The sequence below is a fragment of the Phocoena sinus genome, chromosome 10 (assembly GCF_008692025.1).
Source record: "Phocoena sinus isolate mPhoSin1 chromosome 10, mPhoSin1.pri, whole genome shotgun sequence".
Classification (NCBI taxonomy): Eukaryota; Metazoa; Chordata; class Mammalia; order Artiodactyla; family Phocoenidae; genus Phocoena; species Phocoena sinus.
The window spans coordinates 43,212,668-43,230,888 of record NC_045772.1 but is presented as its reverse complement, the minus strand read 5'-3'; the positions used below and the strand labels follow the sequence as shown (position 1 = coordinate 43,230,888).

The window sequence follows — 18,221 nt, the reverse complement described above, 5'->3', positions numbered from 1 at the left end:
ATAGCAGGGAGAGTTCTTAATTAGTGATGTTTCCTACAAGCAGGAAGCTTTCAGTAGCACCCTGAAATATGATGGAAAGAAAAAAAGTTTCTCATGATCAACAAAACGAAATGTTTTCACACTTCCCCTACTCCATCTGAATTTTATAGACACTGAAACATCAGAGGATGCAAACTAGGCATCAGATGCAAGAGGAGCTCTCTTTATCTTTAATGTCCCAATGTAACTCAAAATCGTTTTTTCACCCCAATCTAAGAGTGACTTTTCAACTTAACTTCATTAAATTCAAGGATTGTTTAACAAATATCCCTCATAAAACAACTCATTATACCATGGTTACATTTCCAAGAACAATCAAGAACTTTATGCATACAGGGATATAACAGACCTCTCTCGAAGAGCCTATAATTTGAGTGTCAAATTCCAAAATAGGTTTTAATGCAATCTCAAATATTCCAGACTTTACTTATAGAAAGAGGCAGAATTCAGGACTTCCCCAGTGGTCCAGTGGTAAAGAATCCACCTTCCAATGCAGGGGACACGGGTTCGATCCCTGGTCAGGGAAGATCCCATATGCCACTGGGCATCCCATATGCCACCGGGTGCCTCAACTAGAGAGCCCATGCGCCCTGGAGCTGGCAGCCACTAGATAGAAAACCCGCACGCCACAACCACAGAGAAGCCCGTGCGCTGCAACAAAGGATCCTGCATGCTACAATGAAAGATCCTGTGTGCCGCAACGAAGACCCAACACAGCCAAACAAAAATCTTTTTAAATAAATTAATTAAAAAAAGAAAAAGGCAGAATTGTAAAAGATCACATCTTTAAATATAGTATGTGAGCTCAAACCCTAGGAAAACTGGATTGGTACCATCTACTACAAATCCTATGAAGCTTATTTTATTTGTATTGGAAGTGAATCACTACATTACACTGTCCCCTTCAACAGCTTTCAAACTGTACTCCAAAGAGACCTAAACTTCCAAAGAAGTAACTATAGGACTGGGGTAGAGTTGAGTGGGCTGAACTCTACCCCAATTTACCCAAAATAGCTCTGCTTTATCTGTTTTGTATATTAGGCTTTCATAAAAGATTTACTTTCAAGAAACGTTTCTGTAGCTAAAAACAACTTTGTAGTAGTATACAGGGAACACTCACTTTAATGTTATAAATTGGATGAATATTCTTCATAGTGTCTAGGACTACTTTTCGAACCTGAAATTTGCAAAGAAAAATGAATCAGTCATGTATAAAGATTTTAGTGAACTACGTAGACGAGGATTAATATATCACAAAATAGCCTATGAACCAGGCAATGGCTACCAAATTGGATACTGTAGTCCCTTCAACTGTTCTGAGTGGCTTCTAGGTCTTTCATAATAGTCAACCTCCCTTGGATACAATGAAGTCTCTCAACTTTACTGATAAAAAGCTATACACAGAATTAACACAACACTCTGGAGCTGTAAAATTTAGGGGGAAGAGGGCTGGATTTAGAGTTAGAATATATGCACTCAATTAGTGGGACTGCCACTTCATACGACAAAGGCACTTAATTTTCCTATTCCAGCTTTTTCATTTGTAATATGGAAATAAAACTACCTTAAGGATCTGTCATAAGAAGTAAATAATATACTTAGACTCTACAAAACTGTGAAATATTCAAAATATTTAAGTTATTATTGCCCCATGAGAAAAAAGCAGATAACTTATGAGAAAGGTCCAATAGAATTAAGGTTAAAGGCCCTGGAAAGCAAGTAAGACCTCACTGCCAGATACAGATAACAAAAGCCTCAAAAGGAGTTAATAGAAACAGTATCTGCTCCACAGATTTTCTCATAACATCTGACAAACTAAAGAAGAGGTTCATAAAAATATTAACATTCAAAGAAAATATATCTTAAAGGAAGTTTTCTGAGCCTGACCTCTACTGGCTGAATACATTACTGCAAAGAACAAGATCTTCAATTCTCCAGTCATTAAAATGCATGTAGGGGCTTCCCTGGTGGCGCAGTGGTTGAGAGTCTGCCTGCCGATGCAGGGGCCACAGGTTTGTGCCCCGGTCCGGGAGGATCCCGCGTGCCGCGGAGCGGCTGGGCCCGTGAGCCATGGCCACTGAGCCTGTGCGTCCAGAGCCTGTGCTCCGCAACGAGAGAGGCCACAACAGTGAGAGACCCGTGTACCGCAAAAAAAAAAAAAAAAAATGCATGTAATTACTTCGTGTTTCTTATGTTTGCTACAGACTGAGACCTTAAATGCCCACTTAAAATTCGAGTGGAGGGAGTAATGATGTGCAGACCTCCTAATTCAGAAACGGATCTATCTTCAGTTACCAAAGGCTGGCCATAATATGTTAGGGTCCAGGAAATTACATGAATTCCCTCAAATTACATGAAGAATTTACTAATGGAAAATCAAACAAAGCATATTCTAAAAATATATATATAAAACAATATATTATGCAATGAACTATATTATTTCATTTATTCTCTGTGGAAAATTAACTGAAGAGAATAAATAGTTCTCACCTCTTTTAAGCCACTAAAAGGTCCAATGGCTGAAACCGTGTTTCCCTGTACCATAATGTAACAGTTTGTTAAGAGTTCCAACGCCTACATCAAAAGAGCAATAAGTTGAAGTTCAGTACACTTAAAAACTAAGAAAAGAGGAAGACATACTTTTTCACTAATAAAAAGTACCTTCAACGTAGATCCTTTGGGACCAATAAGCCGTTGTCTTCTTTTTACAAATCTTTCTTTATTTCTTACTAAAGAACCTATTTTAATGATGTCACATGCAACATCATCCTGAAGAATTCGTACTGCCTTTTGGGAAAATAAAAAAGAAAACTCCATCAATATTCTTGACAAGTACATATCTTCTGCAAGCCAAGAAATTTAAGCACAAAATGACAGTTAAGCACAAAAATGAAAACTTTATGGTGCAGGAGGAGACACAGTGTTATATGTTGTCTCTAATGTTGAGGCAAATAAAGCAAAGTCTCTGTAATTCTTAATTTACCTGTTCAAATGAAACACTCCTTGCTAACAGTTTTATTAGGTCTCTGGCCCTAATGATGATATATGGATCAAATGTCTTCTTTGTTGTACAGACAGTCATGCTGCCCTCGATCAGGTCCAGGGTTGCATTAACATGCTACAATACAAAAAGAGCAAACAAGCAGTTGTCTGAAAATGAATTCAATTTTAGATAATTACAGAGCCGATCCTAACCAAATTAATAATTTGTCTGCCATTAAGCTATCTCAAAATTCATTAACTCTCTCCTTGAAGAAGCTAGAAAGTTAATGTAAATAATTGATTACTTTTAGACTTCAAAGAATATAAAAAACTCAAGCAACTGAAAACATTTATAATTGGCTTTAGAATAATTTATACTTATTGGAATAAAGATTATCTCTAGTTTAAAGAATATATATCAATCAAAATGAGGCTACGTTTTAAAATTAAGGTAAAAATGTAAATCTATATAATTTCCCTACCTTGGCTGGATCCAGCTCTAATCTCTAATCTGCTCCCTAGAGTGAGAATGGACTTTCCCTTTCAAACTTTTTTCTACCTGGTTTGTATTAGCTAAATACAAAGTAAAAACAAATTATCATAGGTTTAAAAATAAAAGCAGTGATTATGATTACTACAGTGATTAAAACTATGCATTAACTTTCAAATGGAAGAATCAGATTTCAACAAAGCAAATAAAAATGCTGTTTTCTAACTTGTGAGCATAATCTGAAGAATATTTCAATATAGTGAATGACGAACAATTAAACCTAAGGTTAGGTGTCTATAAGTTTACCAAAAAACCCCCAAAATTGAGTCTAATCTCCGATGTAGACAGCTGTAAAACACGCCTGCAGTTTGCTAAACCACCCTCATACCTAATGCACACAAATGACTCTAGAGCAGTGCCACAGCTGAGAAATACATTTTCTATCAATCTAGTGTACATACACACACAGGTGAACCAAAAGCTTCATTAAATGATACTTATCCTTACCACATGTGATACATAGATGTATTTTTTTCTAAAGGCTCATTATATCCACTAAATTGACTTCTTGATTCACTAAGGGGTCTCAATCCAGTTTGAAAAATAAAATAAAATCACTGCTCTAGGGGCACGGCAGAGGAAAGTTAAACAATGCCAGGAGTATGCCTCGGCTCAAACTGTACAGGTTCGTGGCAACCATTATAGTAGCAGACATTCTGAAATTTGGAGTTCACAAGTGAGTTTCAGACCATCTGTGAATCCCCTAAATATTTAAAGGCATGTGAATTTTTCCAAGTAATCTATTCACAAAACTAAAAACAAATGAACTGTAAGGATAATTATCTAGTCTGTTTAAAATATCAAAGGAATCAAATTAACCAGCTATATGGTAGCACCTTTAAAAAAAATCCATCAGCACACATTCAGTTACTTAAAAGATATAAGCAAAAACAAAATCTCAAAGAAATACATAAGATATGCATACATGTTCACTCAAGGCTTTCTGTACCAACGGCCAGCACTCTTTCAAGTAAGCCTCTCTATATTTTGGAAACAAAGTTGCAAAACTGCTCTCCTCCAAGAGTCCTCTGGGATTGTCCTCTTTGGAAAAAGCTGGCTCCTTCCAACCATCAGGAACAGTGAGGAGTTCTGATTCATCTACAAAGGGGGAAAAATCTATACATCAGATTTAACTTCTTTTGGACACTTTTTGAACACTTGTATGCATACATTCACAAGCTTCCCAATACTCTCCTCGCATTTCCTTTTCCCCTGCTTTTTATATTATTCAACAGTCAAAGAACATGCCTCTGTCATTATCACCAAAATACTGTATTAAAATTGTATATATTTCAGTCACCTCAGGAGACAGTTCCTTAAGGGCAGGGACTCTTCTTCGATCCACACTTATTGGCATACACCTGGTACATAGTCAACACTTACAAACTTCTACTGCACCACACTATCTTAGAGTTGAAGATCCAAACACCATTTTGTTTACATTACTACTTTAAATATAAGTAACCTTTCAGACTCAATGAAGTGTAGCCTATGTGTATATATATATACGTGCATGTGTGTATATATGTGTGTATATATGTGTGTGCATCAAAAGCTTGATCCCAGTGTACGCTTTCAGTTAATATTCACTAGTACAGGGTTTTAGGTTTTCCAAAGAGCTTTCACGTGCGTTATTTCTGTATACTCTCACGACTACAAAAGGTAGGAAGAACTGGTATTATTATTCCCATTTTATAAGATATTCAGTTCAAAAACTTTAAGTGACTTGTGTAAGGGAATATGAAGCTCAGTCTAGGTCTCCTCTCACTAGAACAAAATACCTCCTAAGGGCTATAAATTATTTCCCATATCATTTATCAAAACTCCTGGTCCTGAATTTTAAGAACCTCTTAAATCCAACAGCTGTACTTTAATTCAGTACTACTCAAAGATATGATCCATAGGCCTGAAGCACCAGCATAAACTGAGAGCTTGTTAGAAATGCAGTTCTTGGGCTCCATCCAGACCTACTAAATGTGAATCTCTGGGATGAAGCCCAGGAATCTTTCTTAACAGTCTCATGAGGAGATTCCTATGCATACTAAAGTTTAAGAAGCAGGTCTTATAGTTCATGTTATCCACTCCAGTCAGGTAAACTTGCTTTCTGTTTCTTATACTCACATCCACTTTGTTACTTCTGGTTCAAATCACAGAGAATTAGCTAGTCTTTATTTATCGTTCACTTCTCAATACCCCCCCCAAAACCCTCAAATTCTACAATAGTGATTACTTAAAATGCATATCTGACCAAGATCCTACCCAATTTAAACACTTAAATGGGTATGAATTAAAAAAAACAAAGAAAAAAACCCCACTGGCTAAGGAAATCAACAGGAGTTTCACAATGGAGGAAGTACAAATAGCCCCAAAACATGTAAAGATGTGTAACCTCATTAGTAATCAGGAAAGTCTGATTTAAAAACACAATCAGATATGATTTCACACTTAACAAAATGACAGAAATGAAAAATTCAGGTAACAGCAAGTGTTAGCGCTCATCTACTGATATCGGGAGTGTAAAGCAGCACAACTCCTTTGGGAAGATTTAGCATTATTTGCACATGCCCTACCCTACAATTCAAGGATTCCAATCCAATGTAAGGTACATAACCAGAGAAACTCTAACATGTCAACAAGGAGGTATGTACACAGATATTTATACCATATTGTTTATAATAACAATGGGAGCAATAAAATGTCCAGCAACAATAAAATGAAAATATAGAGATTGCCTCATCCACCAGAGGGCAGACAGCAGAAGCAAGAAGAACTACAATCCTGCAGCCTGTGGAACAAAAACCACATTCACAGAAAGACAAGATGAAAAGGCAGAGGGCTATGTACCAGATGAAGGAACAAGATAAAACCCCAGAAAAAAAAACTAAATAAATTGGACATAGGCAACCTTCCAGGAAAAAAATTCAGAATAATGATAGTGAAGATGATCCAGGACCTCGGAAAAAGAATGGAGGCAAAGATCGAGAAGATGCAAGAAATGTTTAACATTTCTTGAAGAACAAACAAACAGAGATGAACAAAACAATAACTGAAATGAAAACTACACTAGAAGGAATCAATAGCAGAATAACTGAGGCCGTAGAACAGATAAGTGACCTGGAAGACAGAATGGTGGAATTCACTGCTGCGGAACAGAACACAGAAAAAAGAATGAAAAGAAATGAAGACAGCCTAAGAGACCTCTGGGACAACATTAAATGCAACAACATTCGCATTACAAGGGTCCCAGAAGGAGAAGAGAGAGAGAAAGGACCAAGAAAATATCTGAAGAGATTATGGTTGAAAACTTCCCTAACATGGGAAAGGAAATAGCCACACAAGTCCAGGAAGTGCAGCGAGTCCCATACAGGATAAACCCAAGGAGAAACATGGCAAGACACATAGTAATCCAATTGGCAAAAATTAAAGACAAAGAAAAACTATTGAAAGCAGCAAGGGAAAAACGACAAATAACATACAAGGGAACTCCCATAAGGTTAACAGCTGATTTCTCAGCAGAAACTCTACAAGCCAGAAGGGAGTGGCATGATATACTTAAAGTGATGAAAGGGAAGAACCTACAACCAAGATTACTCTACCCGGCAAGGATCTCACTCAGATTCAACAGAGAAATCAAAAGCTTTACAGAAAAGGAAAAGCTAAGAGAATTCAGCACCACCAAACCAGCTCTACAATAAATGCTAAAGGAACTTCTCCAAGTGGGAAACACAAGACAAGAAAAGGACCTATAAAAATGAACCCAAAACAGTTTAAAAAATGGTCATAGGAACATACATATCGATAATTACCTCAAACATGAATGGATTAAATGCTCCAACCAAAAGACAAAGGCTTGCTAAATGGATACAAAAACAAGACCCATATATATGCTGTCTACAAGAGACCCACTTCAGACCTAGGGACACATACAGACTTAAAGTGAGGGGATGGAAAAAGATATTCCATGCAAATAGAAATCAAAACAAAGCTGGATTAGCAATACTCATATCAGATAAAATAAACTTTAAAATAAAGAATGTTACAAGAGGCAAGGAAGGACACTACATAACGACTGGAGGATCAATCCAAGAAGAAGATATAACAATTATAAATATATATACACCCAACACAGGAGCACCTCAATACATAAGGAACCTGCTAACAACTCTAAAAGAGGAAATCGACAGTAACACAATACTAGTGGGGGACTTTAACACCTCACTTACACCAATAGACAGATCATCCAAAATGAAAATAAATAAGGAAAGAGAAGCTTTAAATAACACAGTAGACCAGATAAATTTAATTGATATTTATAGGACATTCCATCCAAAAACAGCAGATTACACTTTCTTCTCAAGTGAGCACGGAACATTCTCCAGGATAGATCACATCTTGGGTCACAAATCAAGCCTCAGTAAATTTAAGAAACTGAAATCATATCAAGCATCTTTTCTGACCACAACGCTATGAGATTAGAAATGAATTACAGGGAAAAAAACGTAAAAAAACACGAACACATGGAGGCTAAACAATACATTACTAAATAACCAAGAGACCACTGAAGAAATCAAAGAGGAAATCAAAAAATATCTACAGAAAAATGACAATGAAAACATGACGATCCAAAACCTACGGGATGTAGCAAAAGCAGTTCTAAGAGGGAAGTTTATAGCTATACAAGCTTACCTCAAGAAACAAGAAAAATCTCAAATAATCTAATGTTACACCTAAAGGAACTAGAGAAAGAAGAACAAACAAAACCCATAGTTAGCAGAAGGAAAAAAATCATAAAGATCAGAGCAGAAATAAATGAAATAGAAACAAAGAAAACAATAGCAAAGATCAATAAAACTAAAAACTGGTTCTTTGAGAAGATAAACAAAATTGATAAACCATTAGCCAGACTCATCAAGAAAAAGAGGGAGAGGACTCAAATCAATAAAATTAGAAAGGAAAAACGAGAAGTTACAACAGACACCGCAGAAATGCAAGGCATCCTAAGAGACTACTACAAGCAACTCTATGCCAATAAAATGGACAACCTGGAAGAAATGGACAAATTCTTAGAAAGGTATAACCTTCCAAGACTGAACCACGAAGAAATAGAAAATATAAACAGACCAATCACAAGTAATGAAATTGAAACTGTGATTAAAAATCTTCCAACAAACAAAAGTCCAGGACCAAATGGCTTCATCACAGGTGAATTCTATCACACATTTAGAGAAGAGCTAACACTTATCCTTCTCAAACTCTTCCAAAAAACTGCAGAGGAAGGAACACTCCCACACTCATTCTATGAGGCCACCATCACCCTGATACCAAAACCAGACAACGATACTACAAAAAAAAAAAGAAAATTACAGACCAATATCAGTCATGAATATAGATGCAAAAATCCTCAACAAAATACTAGCAAACAGAATCCAACAACACATTAAAAGGATCATACACCATGATCAAGTGGGATTTACCCCAGGGATGCAAGGATTCTTCAATATATGCAACTCAATCAATGTGATACACCATATGAACAAACTAAAGAATTAAAAACCATATGATCATCTCAATAGATGCAGAAAAAGCTTTTGACAAAATTCAAAACCCATTTATGATAAAAACTCTCCAGAAAATGGGCATAGAGGGAACCTACCTCAACATAATAAAGGCCATATACAACAAACCCACAGCAAACATCATTCTCAATGGTGAAAAACTGAAAGCATTTCCTCTAAGAGCAGGAACAAGACAAGGATGTCCACTCTCACCACTATTATTCAACATAGTTTTGGAAGTCCCAGCCACAGCAATCAGAGAAGAAAAAGAAATAAAAGGAATACAAATTGGAAAAGAAGAAGTAAAACTGTCACTGTTTGCAGATGACATGATACTATACATAGAGAATCCTAAAAATGCCACCAGAAAACTACTAGAGCTAATCAATGAATTTGGTAAATTTGCAGGATACAAAATTTTTTTTCCTTGTTTTATTTTTTATTTTGACCCCATTTACTTTTTAAATTAAATTTTCATTTAAGATCATTGTAGATTCACATGAAGTTAAGAAATACAGAGGAGTCCTGTATTGTTCACCCTGTTCTCCCCAATGGTAAAATCTCACATAACTATAGTACAGGATATTGACATTGACACAATCCTTTGATATTATTCAGATATCACTAGTTTCATGCATGTAATCACCACCACAGTTATGACAAAAAGCAGTTTCACTGCCTTTTCACTGCAAGTACAAGCCATTGGTACTTGAAACAACTTGGATGTATCTTCAGAAAATACATCCAAGTTGTTGCAAGTACCAATGGCTTGTTCTGAAGATACATCCAAGTTATTGCAAGTACATCTGAAGATACATCCAAGTTGTTGCAAGTACCAATGGCTTGTTCCTTTTTATTGCTGAGTAATATTCCATGGTATGGATGAACCAGTTTGTTTAACAATTTACCCACTGAAGAACATTTGGGTTGTTTCTAGTTCTAGGCTATTACAAGTAAAGCTTCTGTGAACATTCACATACAGGTTGCTGTGTGAATATAAGTTTCATCTGTCTGGGATAAATGTCCAAGAATGCAATTGCTGGGTCATATGGTAATTGCACATTTATTTTTATAGGAATTTGCCAAACGCTTTCCCAGAATGGTTGTATCATTTTTAAGGTCCTATTAGCAATGTATGAATGGTCCAGTTTCTCCACATATTCTCCAGCATTTGCTGTTATCATTTTTTTTTAATTTTAGTCATTGCAATAGGTATGCAGTGATATCTCTTTGAAGCTTACATGTGCATTTCCCTAATAGCTAATGATGTCAAACATCTATTCATGTGTTTATTTGCCACCTGTACATATTTTTTTTTCCACACACACACTCTGTATTTTATTTTTACAAGAGAAAAATAAACTGACACCAAGCATTGTAAGTGGATGACCACAACAAAAGCAACAATGATTGCAATTACCAAACATGAAACACACTCATACTATGTCATAATATTGACATTCAGTCCAGTAATCCTCCACTGTAACAGGTCCTTTATTTGCAGTGAAAATTGATTTGTATATTTTTTGCCTCTGAGTTCTTGTGGGATTTTTTTTATTCAAACAGAAAATTAATGCACAGAAATCTCTTGCATTCTTATATACTAATGATGGAAAATCTGAAAGAGAAATTAAAGAAACCCTCCCATTTATCACTGCAACAAAATGAATAAAATACCTAGGAATAAACGTACCTAGGGAGACAAAAGACCTCTATGCAGAAAACTATAATGATGAAAGAAATTAAAGATGATACCAACAGATGAAGAGATATACCATGTTCTTGGATTGGAAAAATCAATATTGTGAAAATGACTATACTACCCAAAGCAATCTACAGATTCAATGCAATCCCTGTCAAATTACCAATGGCATTTTTTATGGAACTAGAACAAAAAATCTTAAAATTTGTATGGAGACACAAAAGACCCTGAATAGCCAAAGCAGTCTTGAGGGAAAAAAACAGAGCTGGAGGAATCAGACTCCCTGACTTCAGACTATACTACAAAGCTACAGTAATCAAGACAATATGGTACTGGCACAAATACAGAAACATAGATCAATGGAACAAGATAGAAAGCTCAGAATTAAACCCACACACCTATGGTCAACTAATCTATGACAAAGGAGGCAAGGATATACAATGGAAAAAAGACAGTCTCTTTAATAAATGGTGCTGGGAAAACTGGACAGCTACATGTAAAAGAAATTGGAACACTCCCTAACACCATACACAAAAGTAAACTCAAAATGGATTAGAGACCTAAATGTAAGACCGGACACTACAAAACTCTTAGAGGAAAACAAAGAAAGAACACTCCTTGACATAAATCACAGCAAGATCTTTTTTGATCCACCTCCTAGAGTAACGGAAATAAAAACAAAAATAAATGGGACCTAATGAAACTTCAAAGCTTTTGCACAGCAAAGGAAACCATAAACAAGATGAAAAGACAACCCCCAGATGCAGCAAAAGCAGTTCTAAGGGGGAAGTTTATAGCAATACAAGCCCACCTTAAGAAGCAGGAAACATCTCGAATAAACAACCTAACCTTGCACCTCAAGCAATTAGAGAAAGAAGAACAAAAAAACCCCAAAGCTAGCAGAAGGAAAGAAATCATAAAAATCAGATCAGAAATAAATGAAAAAGAAATGAAGGAAACGATAGCAAAGATCAATAAAACTAAAAGCTGGTTCTTTGAGAAGATAAACAAAATAGATAAACCACTAGCCAGACTCATCAAGAAAAAAAGGGAGAAGACTCAAATCAATAGAATTAGAAATGAAAAAGGAGAAGTAACAACTGACACTGCAGAAATAAAAAAAACATGAGAGATTACTACAAGCAACTCTATGCCAATAAAATGGACAATCTGGAAGAAATGGACAAATTCTTAGAAATGCACAACCTGCCAAGACTGAATCAGGAAGAAATAGAAAATATGAACAGACCAATCACAAGCACTGAAATTGAAACTGTGATTAAAAACCTTCCAACAAACAAAAGCCCAGGACCAGATGGCTTCACAGGTGAATTCTATCAAACGTTTAGAGAAGAGCTAACACCTATCCTTCTCAAACTCTTCCAAAATATAGCAGAGGGAGGAACACTCCCAAATTCCTTCTACGAAGCCACCATCACCTTGATACCAAAACCAGACAAGGATGTCACAAAGAAAGAAAACTACAGGCCAATATCACTGATGAACATAGATGCAAAAATCCTCAACAAAATACTAGCAAACAGAATCCAACAGCACATTAAAAGGATCATACACCATGATCAAGTGGGGTTTATTCCAGGAATGCAAGGATTCTTCAATATACGCAAATCTATCAATGTGATAAACCATATTAACAAATTGAAGGAGAAAAACCATATAATCATCTCAATAGATGCAGAGAAAGCTTTCGACAAAATTCAACACCCATTTATGATAAAAACCCTCCAGAAAGTAGGCATAGAGGGAACTTTCCTAAACATAATAAAAGCCATATATGACAAGCCCACAGCAAACATCATCCTCAATGGTGAAAAACTGAAAGCATTTCCACTAAGATCAGGAACAAGACAAGGTTGCCCACTCTCACCACTCTTATTCAACATAGTTTTGGAAGTTTTAGCCACAGCAATCAGAGAAGAAAAGGAAATAAAAGGAATCCAAATCGGAAAAGAAGAAGTAAAGCTGTCACTGTTTGCAGATGACATGATACTATACATAGAGAATCCTAAAGATGCTACCAGAAAACTACTAGAGCTAATCAATGAATTTGGTAAAGTAGCAGGATACAAAATTAATGCACAGAAATCTCTGGCATTCCTATATACTAATGATGAAAAATCTGAAAGTGAAATCAAGAAAACACTCCCATTTACCATTGCAACAAAAAGAATAAAATATCTAGGAATAAACCTACCTAAGGATACGAAAGACCTGTATGCAGAAAATTATAAGACACTGATGAAAGAAATTAAAGATGATACAAATAGATGGAGAGATATACCATGTTCTTGGATGGGAAGAATCAACATTGTGAAAATGACTCTACTACCCAAAGCAATCTACAGATTCAATGCAATCCCTATCAAACTACCACTGGCATTTTTCACAGAACTAGAACAAAAAATTTCGCAATTTGTATGGAAACACAAAAGACCCCGAATAGCCAAAGCAATCTTGAGAACGAAAAAAGGAGCTGGAGGAATAAGGCTCCCTGACTTCAGACTATATTACAAAGCAACAGTAATCAAGACAGTATGGTACTGGCACAAAAACAGAAAGATAGATCAGTGGAACAGGATAGAAAGCCCAGAGATAAACCCACGCACATATGGACACCTTATCTTTGATAAAGGAGGCAGGAATGTACAGTGGAGAAAGGACAGCCTCTTCAATAAATGGTGCTGGGAAAACTGGACAGGTACATGTAAAAGTATGAGATTAGATCACTCCCTAACACCATACACAAAAATAAGCTCAAAATGGATTAAAGACCTAAATGTAAGGCCAGAAACTATCAAACTCTTAGAAGAAAACATAGGAAGAACACTCTATGACATAAATCACAGCAAGATCCTTTCTGACCCACCTCCTAGAGTAATGGAAATAAAAACAAAAATAAACAAATGGGACCTAATGAAACTTCAAAGCTTTTGCACAGCAAAGGAAACCATAACCAAGACCAAAAGACAACCCTCAGAATGGGAGAAAACATTTGCAAATGAAGCAACTGACAAAGGATTAATCTCCAAAATTTACAAGCAGCTCATGCAGCTCAATAACAAAAAAACAAACAACCCCATCCAAAAATGGGCAGAAGACCTAAATAGACATGTCTCCAAAGAAGATATACAGAATGCCAACAAACTCATGAAAGAATGCTCAACATCATTAATCATTAGAGAAATGCAAATCAAAACTACAATGAGATATCATCTCACACCAGTCAGAATGGCCATCATCAAAAAATCTAGAAACAATAAATGCTGGAGAGGGTGTGGAGAAAAGGGGACACTCTTGCACTGCTGGTGGGAATGTGAATTGGTTCAGCCACTGTGGAGAACAGTATGGAGGTTCCTTAAAAAACTACAGATAGAATTACCATATGACCCAGCAATCCCACTACTTGGCATATACCCTGAGAAAACCAAAATTCAAAAAGAGTCATGTACCAAAATGTTCATTGCAGCTCTATTTACAATAGCCAGGACATGGAAACAACCTAAGCGCCCATCATCGGATGAATGGATAAAGAAGATGTGGCACATATACACAATGGAATATTACTCAGCCTTAAAAAGAAATGAAATTGAGCTATTTGTAATGAGATGGATAGACCTAGAGTCTGTCATACAGAGTGAAGTAAGTCAGAAAGAAAAAGACAAATACCGTATGCTAACACATATATATGGAATTTAAGGGAAAAAAAATGTCATGAAGAACCTAGGGGTAAGATAGGAATAAAGACGCAGACCTACTGGAGAACGGACTTGAGGGTATGGGGAGGGGGAGGGGTGAGTTTTGATAGGGCGAGAGAGAGTCATGGACATATACACACTAACAAACGTAGTAAGGTAGATAGCTGGGGGGAAGCAGCCGCAAGGCACAGGGATATTAGCTCGGTGCTTTGTGACAGCCTGGAAGGGTGGGATGGGGAGAGTGGGAGGGAGGGAGACGCAAGAGGGAAGACATATGGGAACATATGTATATGTATAGCTGATTCACTTTGTTATAAAGCAGAAACTAACACACCATTGTAAAGCAATTATACCCCAATAAAGATGTTTAAAAAAAAAAAAAAAAAAGAATAAATCCTCAGTAAAGAATGATGTGGTCTATAGAACTGAATTTTACAGATATGTTAAGACTCACAATTCAACAAAAATATCTGCAGCCTGAGAAAGGACTCCCAAAAAAAAAAAAAAAAAAAGACAACCCCCAGAATGGGAGAAAATATTTACAAATGAATCAACGGACAAAGGATTAATCTCCAAAATATATAAAGAGCTCATGCAGCTCAATATTAAAGAAAGAAACAACCCAATTCAAAAATGGGCAGAAGACCTAAATAGACCTTTCGCCAAAGAAGACATACAGATGGCCAAGAAGCACATGAAAAGCTGCTCAACATCACTAATTACTAGAGAAATGCAAATCAAAACTACAATGAGGTATCACCTCACACCAGTTAGAATGGGCATCATCAGAAAATCTACAAACAACAAATGCTGGAGAGGATGTGGAGAAAAGAGAACCCTCTTGCACAGTTGGTGGGAATGTAAATTGATAGAGTCACTATGGAGAACAGTATGGAGGTTCCTTAAAAAACTAAAATTAGAATTACCATATGATCCAACAATTCCACTACTGGGCATATACCCAGAGAAAACCATAATTCAAAAAGACGCACGCACCCCAATGTTCACTGCAGCACTATTTACAATAGCCAGGTCATGGAAGCAACCAAAATGCCCATCGACAGACAAATGGATAAATAAGTTGTGGTACATATATTCAATGGGATATTACTCAGCCATAAAAAGGAACAAAATTGGGTCATTTGTTGAGACGTGGATGGATCTAGAGACTATCATACAGAGTAAGTCAGAAAGAGAAAAACAAATATCGTATATTAACGCATGTATGTGGAACCTAGAAAAATGGTACAGATGAACTGGTTTGCAGGGCAGAAGTTGAGACACAGATGTAGAGAACAAACGTATGGACACCAAGGGGGGAAGCCGTGGGGGGTGGGGATGGTGGTGTGATGAACTGGGCAATTGGGATTGACATGTATACACTGATGTGTATAAAGCTGATTACTAATAAGAACCTGCTGTATAAAAAAATAAAATTAAATTTTAAAAAACCGAATACTAAACTTACTTTGGGTTATTTGTATGGAAATGTGTTAATATAAATGTTTCAGACATTACATGAAATTCCTAAAATCTTATATGTTCTGGTATAATGTTACAGGTCATAATTCTAGTTATTATTTTAAAATGTATACCTCAGAAATAACTAAATTTCCCTGTCAATTGCATTATTATGAACTTTCATCAAATCTTTAACCGTGGTCATTTTTTTAAGTCTTTTGTCATTTACAGACAGTTCTGGGTGTACTCTGATGCTTTTGCAAAAATGTTCCTATAAAAGGGTTTCATCTTTTCGGAATTCATGGAAAAGACTCTGAGAAGTACAGGTTTCTGGTAACTGACTATACTGCTGAACTGAAGGAATAAGTATTTTCAGAACTCTAATAGAAAACTGATGAATTCATAAAAGTGCTAACAAAGATCAAGATGAAAAAAAATTAATTACATGGGACCGAGTGAACTGATGAGGATGATTATAAATTTTGTGACTTTCTGTTTGAAGAAGAAAAAAGAGACTGTAAAACGTTGTTGTTTAAATTATATTGCTTTTGTGGATTTAAAGTGGGTTTATAATTGTATATTATATTTAGTATAAAAATAGAATGTTAAAAAAAAAAAACATGCACCCCAATGTTCATTGCAGCACTATTTACAATAGCCAGGTCATGGAAGCAACCGAAATGCCCATCGACAGATGAATGGATAAAGATGTGGTACATATATACAATGGAATATTACTCAGCCATAAAAAGGAATGAAATTGGGTCATTTGTTGAGACGTGGATGGATCTAGAGACTGTCATACAGAGTGAAGTAAGTCAGAAAGAGAAAAACAAATATCGTATATTAACGCATATATGTGGAATCCAGAAAAATGGTATAGATGATCTTATTTGCAAAGCAAAAATAGAGACACAGATGTAGAGGACAAGCGTATGGACACCAATGGGGGAAAGTGGCGAGGGGTGGGGGTGGGTGTGTGATAGAAAAAGAAAATGAAAACATAAATTAGCCTGTATTCATACAAGGGAACATCATACAGTAGGGAAAAGAATAAATCACAGCTACAAGTATTGCCCTGATTGAATAATAACAATGAAGTTTAGCCTAAGAAGCAAGACACAGAAGAATATCTACAATCCTTTCTCATTCATATAAAATTCAAATACTGACGAAATTAAAACATTTTGTGCATAGGTGGTCAAGATTATGAAGAAAGGAAACAGAATAATCAACACGATTCAGAATGGTTACTTTAGGGCATGTAGGGGGCTTTGGGGGAATGGTAACGCTCTATTCTACTTAATGGTCTGAGTGTGCTCCTTTTCACCTGTTGGTTCTATTCTTTAAGCTGCATATATACTGTCCTTTCTGCCATACACTTAATTAAAACAACAACGAATCACGTTTAATATCTCCCTTATGCCCATAGAATGAGAGTTCAAGGTTTTTAACACTTCCAGTAAGTCTGGTTGAGCAGGCCCCGGGCTATTTCTCTGGCCTCTCTTTCTGTCAATCATACAGAAGTTAATGGATAAAACAAGATTGCAAAGCAAGAGAGCAATTAACGCAGTTGAAAGAACAGGAATTGTGTTGGCAATACTTCAGCAACCCGATAAACAAGAACAATAATAAACGTTCCAAAATTTCTTCACTGGCTGACAAACTAGCACTAAAAACACGCCTGGTATCTCCTTCTATCACTATGTCTGTCTCAGTCCTTCATTATCAATCACTCGTTCACTCATATGCATAACGACCTCCTACTCCCACCTCATCCCACCCCTCACTCTGCCAACGATTTCCAGACACCGCCGCGAGTTTAAGGTCCCGAAGCGCCTTCCTCATTCTTTTACAGAAGACGCATCCAGCAAGACCCCTACTTCGGGGGCTTCCAGCAAAAGCAATTAGTTAGGAACACGCGCCGGCGCCATACAGGTCAGTCGTTCCTGCGAGTCCGGCCAACAACCCCAGCCTTCAGCAATTACAGGTACTTAACTTCAAGGCGGCGTTACACGTTCCAAGGCGGCGTTACACGTTCCCAGCCAGCGAAAGGAAAAAATCCCAACTCAAAACCCCCAAACCCCAGTCTTTGGTTTTCAAACAACCTCACCTCGGCTCTCCGGCTTCGGCTTCTGGCTACGAAATTCACTTTTCCTAGACGCTGTAGCTTGCCCGTCCTGCTTGGAGGACGCCATCTTCAAACTGCTTCCGGT

At 36.6% G+C, this 18,221-nt stretch overlaps 1 protein-coding gene across 1 annotated transcript in view; it reads right to left on the bottom strand.

The window, feature by feature from the left end:
- The window catches only part of KRR1 (KRR1 small subunit processome component homolog), a 24,766-nt gene extending 6,545 nt beyond the window's left edge, over positions 1-18,221 (bottom strand). The window contains exons 1-6 of the mRNA XM_032644366.1: positions 18,119-18,221; positions 4,497-4,669; positions 3,023-3,157; positions 2,701-2,826; positions 2,530-2,613; positions 1,160-1,216 (exon numbers count right to left, since the gene is read on the bottom strand). Coding sequence (XP_032500257.1) covers positions 1,160-1,216; positions 2,530-2,613; positions 2,701-2,826; positions 3,023-3,157; positions 4,497-4,669; positions 18,119-18,203 — 660 coding nt within the window. The 5' untranslated portion in view covers positions 18,204-18,221. The remainder of the gene's footprint in view (positions 1-1,159; positions 1,217-2,529; positions 2,614-2,700; positions 2,827-3,022; positions 3,158-4,496; positions 4,670-18,118) is intronic.